The sequence below is a fragment of the Sinocyclocheilus anshuiensis genome, unplaced genomic scaffold, assembly GCF_001515605.1.
Source record: "Sinocyclocheilus anshuiensis isolate Anshui unplaced genomic scaffold, SAMN03320099.WGS_v1.1 scaffold374, whole genome shotgun sequence".
Classification (NCBI taxonomy): domain Eukaryota; kingdom Metazoa; phylum Chordata; class Actinopteri; order Cypriniformes; family Cyprinidae; genus Sinocyclocheilus; species Sinocyclocheilus anshuiensis.
This window is the reverse complement of record NW_015546051.1, coordinates 656,080-666,355: the sequence shown is the minus strand read 5'-3', so window position 1 is coordinate 666,355 and position 10,276 is coordinate 656,080. Positions and strand designations below refer to the sequence as shown.

The 10,276-nt window shown below is 34.8% G+C and overlaps 1 protein-coding gene across 1 annotated transcript in view; it reads right to left on the bottom strand.

Annotated features, from left to right (window-relative positions):
* The window catches only part of tmprss4a (transmembrane serine protease 4a), a 15,293-nt gene extending 9,559 nt beyond the window's left edge, over window positions 1-5,734 (bottom strand). Inside the window, exon 1 of the mRNA XM_016500374.1 lies at window positions 5,452-5,734. Coding sequence (XP_016355860.1) covers window positions 5,452-5,457 — 6 coding nt within the window. The 5' untranslated portion in view covers window positions 5,458-5,734. The remainder of the gene's footprint in view (window positions 1-5,451) is intronic.
* Window positions 5,735-10,276: the final 4,542 nt, after the last annotated feature.

The following is a 10,276-nucleotide window of genomic DNA, read 5'->3' as shown; positions in this document are numbered from 1 at the left end:
TGTGTGTGTGTGTGTGTGTGTGTGTGTGTGTGTGTGTCAAATATTAAATTGGATCTCATTTATCTTATTTGTGATACAATATTTGAAAATGAACCTACAAAGCTGTCTTCTGCATAGTTTTGGCAACAGCAGAATCCCCTTGTTAGATTTTATTTAGAGATAAATAATAGACAGATCTTCAAACAGCTTTTTTCAAAATGACGTTTGAATAATTTTAATGATGGAAATAATGGCAGTTTAACAGAAACTGCATGATTTAAATAATCTAAATTACAGTTTATCTTAATAGCAGCCATAAGTTATGGCACCCATGCCCTTCTAATGAGCCTCTAAACAATGTCATTGGGAGTCACAAACTGATTAGTTTCACTAATAAGCTCTATGAACTGAGGTCAAGAATGGGGTGTGATAGTTTCTGAATTTCTGGTGCTTGTATATGTGCATGTGTACAACAAGTTAGAGCTGTATGGCTGACTTCTTACATGATGGAAGTTGTATTGACACAAAGCATTCATAATGCAGCATCCACAGAGTTTTCAATACGGACTTAGTTTTTGGGTGTGTTCGTTTTTCTCCTTAATTTATCAACCACAATGAGATGACACACCTTAAACATACATTTGTCTTCTAAAATCAAAAGAGGTTTGATAATGGCTTTTTCCCACAAAGCATTTCCATACAATATTCTCAGAACACTTTGTAAGGTCCGCCCAATTGGCCCAACGACGGAATCCAACAGCGTGGGCGAAGGTATAATGCCTGTAGGTGTTTCACTTGCTCTTCTGCAAAGTTCACTTAATTTATCAGAATTTTGTTTCAATTTTAGTCTAGCTCCATGTTTAATCTGGCTCCAGTTTTTAAGTGATCATTATATTTAGGCTGTATTTCTAATTAAGAACTGATCACAAATATTGATTAAGTATTCATTTAGATATTTGATTATTCTGGACATCACATACTTTCAATTATTAGACAACAATTAAGTCAGTGATAGACAGAAATCAGGAGGTCCCACATGATGTGCCACATGCTCCATTCACTGGGCCTTCAGTTTGACCTATCCTGCACGCACATTTGCAGTAATACCAGACTCCACTTAATCTACTAGCAATAATGATTTCAGAAGAGATCAGAATCAAATATAACATTTTATTTGTCAGGTAAAATGTATCATGCCAATTAAATAATTCAACAATTAGAAGCCAATTCAGACTTAAATTATGTTCCAATTCAGATAAATGCATAACAGAGTGAGAGATGCATACCTGACAGCCTAGAGACACATAGTAGCATGTGAGAGATTTGGATCCAGAACTCCAGAAAGGTATTTCTGGTTACACAATCCCCCGATAGTGTTTTGCCAATTCACTTATCTATCCAGACCAGAACAAATAAATCTTCCAATCAGTTGCAAAAACATAAAAGGCCTTTTGGTTTGTCAGGATCCCGTGACCCAAGGGTCACACCTGGTCAGAGATGGGAAAATATTCTCACAGACCCTGAGGGAGACACACCTCTGACAGCAGAACAAAATTCTTCAAAAGGTTTTCAGTCTTTCTCGTAATATAAGTGACTGCTGTGAAATTGAGACCATTCTTAAGATATAATAACCACAATATGTAAGTATAGTAACTTGAGTTCTTGACACTTCTAAGTCAGCTTTCAGTGACCAGGGCCATATGGCCAGGAGGGAAGGAGGGGGCTTAAGGATGGGTGGAGGGACAGTTGAGCAAATGGTTTTCTTTGAGATATTTTCTTCAGATTTTGTTGCAGGGCATCTGTTTTGTGAGAGTTATTATTTCGGGTCTTACAGCTCCACAACCACAAATGAATTAATTAATTTATTTAAATTTGCAGTGTTAACAGTTTATTGTGTTGCAATGCAGTTTTTAATTAATTAATTAATCAAAATCCACCCTTAATTGGTTATAAAATTATTTTAACACACTTTAACACACATAACATCCACCATAGGTCAAAGATCCCGGTCAAAGGGAGCAGTAATCATCATAATTAAACTATTTGCAATATTATCCCACATTGCAACACAATGTGGTCCTTTTTATAGTAATTTGTTGTATTAGCATAGTCTGCATTGGTTTCACAGTAAAAAAAAACAAACAAAAAAAAACAATACAGCATTGTATTGTAAGAAATTGTCTAATATATCGCTGATATTTTACAGTACAAGTAAAATTCAAAGTGAAAGGTGAACAATGGAGCTTGAATCCCCTTTCAACAAATACTGAAACCACTGAAAGTTCTTTGAGAGACTGAAAGTGCAATTTCATGTACATGGGTCATTATCACATAATGAGATCAGGGCAGAGAGAAACCAGGATGCACATGGTAAGGATAGTGTTCAAGAGCTCAGTAACAATGTTAACTGTAAATTGTACAACACAATATCTAAAACCAGACGGAACCAGAGAGAAAAGATTTATAAGCTGTAAAACAGGATCGTGTCTGTTTTTGGAAGAGTGACAGTTGACTACAAACTATTAAATTACAACAAACAACTGCACAAAAGCACAATGTCAGGCAAGAAAACGACGGATAGCTTAAATGTGTTGTCCTTTATCGTTGTTCACCCTGTCCAGTATATCTGGATATATACTCATACTGTTTTTTTCAGCTTGGTCTGGTACTATTGCTTTGTGAACGAGATCTAGTCATACGGCAGCCATTATTGACTCCATGCCATTTTAAGTGTTGTTACTCTACATTCAAGTAAAATATAATCAACTTTCAGGCCCTTTGAGGAGACCAAAAGAACAATATACCTGACAGGCACAAAAGAGATTTCTCAGGTGAGAAGTATCAAAGCCGGCTCATGCTAAAGCAGATTAGTTACACATGCCAAGCCAATAGCTCCTTTTAAACTGCAGCCAAGCATTTGTTATTAACGTCTCAGTTTTTGAAGTTAAAACGTTAGGCATACTAATCTCACATGCACCTTGCTTCAGGAACCAGACCTATTCAAATGACTGAAATGCAAAGTAGGGATTTTTGAACCAACATGGATGTCTCACGTGGAGTCACCATAAAGCACAAAAGGAATCAACTCAGTTTACAGTAGCCTATCACATCCACAAGGTATGGCTATATATGGCTGTCTATTTCTGTGCCACATATTCCGGATATTTTATTGCTAGTTCAAAACATGCATCCAAGCCTCCTTTACCAATGCAAAAACATCTCATCAGAACTAAAAACAATGACTTGAGCTGTTTCTAATAAGGTTTTTTTTTTTTGGGCACACTATATTTTAAGGTCCAAACCTCATGATTCCCTAACTATTACTACACTGTAAAATCGAATTAGTTGGGCTTACTTAAAAAAAGCATGCAAACCGATTGCCTTGAAAAAATGAAGTAAAGTGAAATAGGAATAGTATGTTGTACTGACAAATGCTTATTTAGTATAGTTTACTTACACGAGAGTTCTAGTAACTAAAAAAGAACTGTAGGGGGTACTTGATCCTTTAATTTAGGTTTACTCATGACTTAGTATAGCTACTCACTGACTCCCAGAGTGCATTGCGGCATGAATAAATTATGCAGTTGCTTTGTTTTACAGTTGTTGGTTTTATTTGCCAATTTTATTTGCTGTCTTGGGTCAGTAGTAGCACAACAAAAAGAGCAAATAAAATGGTTATTGTTACAATTAATTAAAATAAATGAAATTGAATTGTTACCATTGTTGTGATTCGCGTGCTGAATGTTTAAGTCTGTGTATGACTTTAGCATATTACCACACACTATTTGAGGATTATATAAACCCAATTAAGATCATCTCAATGTCTTTATGAGTAAGGAAATTTGAAAAAGTTCACTAATAATCACACACACAATAAATGTACTAATGCTTTAATTAGAAGATAGGTCAGCTTCTAAAAGCAATCTATTAATTACTTTTCTTCCCTTGAAATCAAATAACTCTGACTTCATGATGATGCATTGCTGCATTAACAGAAAGGAAATTATAGTAATGTAAACCAAGTTCAAAGTGCCCAACCAAAGGGAACGCTAATCACTATAATGGTGTATTAAAAAAAAAAAAAAACATTTTAGGAAAATCAACATCAATTTATGAAGTTAGCTTATGTGATGTTCTCTCAAATATTTCAGTTGTATTGAGAATTCAACATTCAAGATGACTTTGGGAAATGAGTGAATGCAACTAGTGAAAGATAACTGCAGACATGGAGGAAATGAGTGAAAAGTCTATTAAGACTCTTTTTCTTTTCTTCTTCTTCTGTTGTTATGTTGCACATTAGCAACATATTAGTGCACTGCTGCCTCTCACTGCTTTATTAATGTCATTGGTTCATTTGTGGCTACTTGAATATTTTAAGTGAGTGTCACTCAAAACAGTAAGTAAATTGTTTTATTTGCCTTGAAAGTAGCTGTAACTTAATAAAACCTAGTAAGTATAACAACTAAGTAAAGATTACTAATTAAATCGAAGTAAGGTAAACTATTGGATTTTACAGTGTAGTGCTAGTATATGAATAGTTAGTTAGGTATTTGTTAAGTATTTGTTAAGTTATCATGCAGAATAAGGTATTAACATGTGCTTTGTAAGTACTAATAAACAGCCAATATGCTAGTAATATCCATGCTAGTTAATAGTGCTCCTTAAAATAAAGTGTTACCATTTTACCATTTTTTTAGGAAGTTAATATCGAGTAACTTACGTTTTAGAGACAGTCACCTTGTCTGTTGTTCATCCACCAATAAAAATAGTTGCAAACACAGCCAAATCCGAACCCCAACACACAGTAGAAGTGTTTCGTTCCTGAATTATTGTGTGTTTTTTAATAAATAGTGTAGGTTGAGTAAATTATTCAGTGACTTATTCATAGTCACTTGTTTTGCTCCATAGTGATTAATTTTTTAATTAATTGCTTAAGTGGATGATTCAATGACTCAGTCATGAGACTTTCACGTGTTTCATTCTTTGAATGACAAATTAAGACAATTACTTGCCACCAACTGGCCTAACAATGTAACCTGCAGAAGAGTCACCGAAAAATCCCCATCACTAGCACACAGACTGGTAGTCTGAATACTACAGAGTATCCTACTATAGTAGGTGAAAAACAGTATGTGAAAAAAAGTACTATGTCCAAATTCATAAAACAGCAGGCAGAAAGTTATACTATTTCTGGTGAGATTCTGAAGTGCACATCTGATCTTTACTATCACATAAGGCCACAGGCCTTTTGGACATTGCAGCTGACAATGTAGATCATCACATGACAATGACAACATGATGGATGTAGCACGTCAATTCCAGTGCTGTTGGACTCGCAACAATTCAGGTAACACAACTAACTGTTGTATAAACATATAGGCTAGTCATTTTACGTGGTAGTAATACCCCCTTGCGCTAATAACTGCACAGAAAAACTTTCTTCGAGTAGAAAAAAAATCAGTTCACACTCACCCTCATGGTTTTATCACTGCTGTCGACACGTTCCTGCAATCTGCCGGTCGTGACCACAGCAGACTGGGCAGTAGAAACCACAGAAACCACTTCTATGCCAGCAGAAGATACCTCTTTCTGCAATCTTACTTTTCTTAATGCACTATGCTTCTTTTTCTGTAACTTCTTCCTCGTCTTGTCTTTCACTTAACAATTACTGCTACCTGATCTGCCCACGCTGCAAGACTCTGTCTTTTGAAAAATTCCTCTTTTCCAGCCTCTGTCTTGTGCAGATTTGTTTGGAGTTTCCCTGCTCCCGATCAAAACCCTCACCTATGTAAGCAGATACCGCCGCCCATCTCACCTAGATATGTTGCTCCACCCTGCTGCATTCACTTCCTCATTGAGACGTTGCCATATCTTGTGTGTGGTTGAGCAGGCTTACAAGTTAAGCTGGGTTCAGGGATGCTGTCTGCACAGTTTTTGAAGCAGGAAATGGCTCTCAATTTCCCGGATCTTCTTTCAAGCAGATTTTGGTGGCTATGACTAGTAGTTTATCATTGTAATTATGCTGTACTTTAAGTATTTTAATGAGGACAGCTCATAAAATCGGTTATTAATGTAGATCAGGAATCTCCCAGTTTTTCACAATGAAATAACTGACCGTATCATGCTGTTGTGTCATTGCTCATGTTATGTCCGATTCAGTTTGGTTCGGTTCGGTTCACTTCACTTCAGTCCTGAAGTGAAGAAAAACAATATCTCTAAAAGTAAAGTTCATGACTGTAAAATCATATTCACATTTGATTGGATTCAAGTTCACATTTCATTTGGATTGATTAGATTGAATTTGGTTAATTTCACTTCACTCACTTCACTACTGAAAATGCAAAGTTTATGACTGTGAAACCATTTGCACATTTGATTGATTTTGATTTGATTCAATTCAGTTTAGTTTGTTTGGGGTTCATTTCACTTTACGTCACACCTGAAGTGAAAAAAAATGTATCTGTCAGTGTAAAGTGTATGACTGTGAAGCCATATTCACATTTGATTTGATTAAATTAGGTTTGACTCATTTTACTTCAATTTCATAAATGCTACCTAACAGAGTAGTTTATAACTGTGAATCCAGATTCACACTTAATTCAGTTCAATTTAGTATGCTTCCATTTGATTTGATTTGATTCAGTTAGATTTATTAATTTCACTTGTATATGATTAATAATTTATTCACAGATGGATGATAATGCAATCCTGTTAGGTCTGGTATAAGCTGCACAAACTAACACATTGAGTCTTAGGGTGTTTTCACACATAGTTCGTTTAACCCTTTCAAACGCTCTCGGAGCAGTTCAGCGTGTATATGTGAACAAACCATGTGATCTCAGACCCCCCTAAAAGGACCCAAAAGCGAACCGTAATCAGACCACCTCCAGAGGTGGTCTGAGTACGGTTCGTTTGTGGTTCGATATCTTTGTGATATGCGAAAGCAATGCGATCCCGGTCCGCTTTGCGTTTCGTTTCGACATGTGTACCTGGAGGCTTGCCATACCTGCAGCCATGTTACGTCACTGCTGTAACAACAGAAAAAAAACTTTTCACCATGGCAGGTCGTGGGGTTGTGTGGTCCCAGGAGGAGAGTTGTGCACTTATTGAAATTTGGAAAGATGATTACATTAAACGCCAACTCTCCTCAACCCATAAAACCATAAAAGTGTTTATTTTGTCACAAGCAGTCCTGTGGCAATCAGCAGCAGTTGTTGATAGTGTTGGAAGAAAAATTTATTTTTAGTTGCTATCCTTTTCCTCTTCTGTTTTTTTCAGATGCTTTCCTTTAGTTCTGCTTAGCCTGACTCTTTCTCTGTTTGTCATTTGCTTCAAAATGTGCCACATCCATGTGATGACAACATGTGAAGACGTCATCTTGAATACCCAAAATCCACTGCTGCACAGAAAGCTGGGGTCCGAGTTCTTATAAAGTTGTGGTGTGAACCAGAATGGGTCTGTGATCTCTTCATTGCTGATGAGGACCAAAAAAAGAACTGGGTTCTCTTTTGAGTCCACTAGATTGTGAACGCCAAAAGGACTGAGGTCACTTTCGGCTGGTTCTCTTTCTGGTTCACTTTAAGTGAACTGGGTTTGGTTCTTTTAAAACGAACTATATGTGAAAACACCCTTATACTATTTCCTTTTAGAGGTAAAGTTACTCAACATGACTTAAGAATTTGCCTCAAATTCACATTTTACCTCATAATGCCAGAAACTCGATACTCACATCATGAATTCAACTTCAGAGTCTATAAATAGAAACAATCTCTCACCTCATTTTCTAAACTCACTGGTCAAATCAGTAAACTTTGCAATAGTTCAAAGGTAAACAAACAATAAACCATTATATAATCAAGTGAACCAGATCCATAATCAGTTGACCCTTGTGCTCTGTTATTACTTTTATTTCTTTCTATAAAAAGAGAGATGACTCTAAACCTTGAGTGAGATGTAGAGAAAAGGTTATCAGTGAAAGTTATCAGTGGGAGAGTGATCATGTTTCTGTTAAGGGTCAGGTCAGTGTGACCTCTCCTTGATGAGTATGACCCCATGATACTGCTGAACATCTCAGTCTTGCATTAGGTAACTGTGTTTAATGAATTCCAATGACAGGGCCTTTGTTTAACATATAGCCACGACCAGAGATGTTTACCTTGCTAAACATGTTGTTGAGACTGCCATCGTTACAAAGCAAGTTGCTCAGCTACTGTTATGATGCAGAGATACTAAAGTGCCACGTGACTCAGTGACTCACTTTGTTTTTGTATTTCAAATGACTTTAAAACTGAACAGGAATGTGAAAAACAAAGCCAATGAATACGAATAAGGATGTTGCTTAGTTGCTTAATATGAAACATAGGAATAAAAACAGCTTTGCTTGTAAAACTGATGCCATACAGCAGTGCTGGTTAAAGGTTAAAACAATGAGTGAAGTAAATAAAACACTGCACTGTATATTGGATTGAAATTGATTTTCGTATTTAGCAGATCAAGCTGGTTTAGAGGAATAAATCATATTCATAACCTGATATCTGATATACAGAAAAAGGTGCTCTTAGCATTACTGGAATATTGTACAATATCAATATAAAAAGAAGTAAATGCCCATAGACCTATTGCATCATTATAGTAAAACCAAATTAAAATAGGTTGTGAATCTCTACTTATTCTTACATAAATAATTATACATAAATATGTGGAATCAATTATTTCCTGATTGTTTTCTGCTAAATTCTATTTTTAAACTTCCTGTTATGTTAAGCGGAAAACTCTACTCACACCCTGCCTGATACAAATACACACACTTACTTAAAGTCTACAGTAAATGTAACTTCATTCATTTTAATTATTATGATGTTGCTATTAATCACAACCCACAGAACAATTACAAGTCCAATTCCCTTAAACATCTTACAACTTAAGCAATATCAGCTGTTTTATATATTAAATGTGTTTCCTTTTTGGAAAAGTTTATGTCTTACATAATGACAAACATTAACTAACATTTAATATAAATGAATAAAAGATAAATAAATAATAAAAAAAAAAAAAAAAAAAAAAAAAAAAAAAAAAAACAACCAATAGAAAAACTAAGCAAGACCTTACTGTTTTAAATAAAATTCGGATCTGTATTCCAAAAGGATCTGATGTTGATGAAGACTGGCAGGATGTGATAGATCGTATATGTTCCACTCTTTCGTCCTCTGTGTTCATGGAAATGAGTCTTCATGAGGCAAACCAGTTTCAGAACAAACATACATTTCAGAATCAAGCCTCTTTATAACCGACCCTTGCCTCTGTCTTTCCTTTTTCCCACCAACTTCATTGTCCCTATATTCCTGTCATCTTTTTGTTGTAGTGTATCTTACATTCTGTGGAATGAGATAAAAGGAAGTTTTTATTTTCTTTTTTTTTATCATATCCTGGAATCTCATATGCAGGAAAATGGGCTCAGATTACCGCATTACTGGGATATTACACAGAATTAGTGTGGAATGAAGTATTTGTCTATAGATGTGTTTAATAATTTCAGCAAAACCAAAGTAAAATAGGATGTGAATCTCTATTCATACTTACATAAATAATTATACAGAAGGACACATCTGAGTGTTAGAGTAGATGTTTCAGTCAAAAGATAGGCACTTCATAAATTGTCAGAAATAATCAGCTATTTTACATCAGTTGCATTAAATATTATATTTTATTATTATATTATAGTATTTTATATAATATATAATATCATATCATATTATGTAAAAGTTTAATGTGTCTCATATTAATCCAAAGTCTCATTATTAGCACAATCTAAAAATATTTAAAAATAATTTATAAAATAATTTAATATTTCATGTCCAAATTTGTTAATTTTTTGATTGATTTTTTTTCTCTCGTAAGTATCTATTATCACATTAAACAACACATTTTAACTCAATTTAATATTTAAATTTTTATTTTATTTTTAAGTAACATTGTAAATAGGCAGGATAACAATCAGTGGGTCATTGTTAGATTTAAGTTATATTATATTATATTATATTATATTATACAAAAATATTAAATCAATCAATCAATCAATCATACAATCAATCAATCATACCTGTTGCATTTCATATTTTGTGCACTGTTTGTACAAAGGCAGATCTTGTATGCCTCCTACCAAAACACAGTTTCAAAAAGCCTCATTTTAGGCAAGTACCGCAAATGTGTAATTTAAGGATATTTTAGGCCTGTAGCCTTGCGAGCGTCACGTGACACTGACAGGTTGTGGTATTTGACTTGATCTCCATGTTCAAAA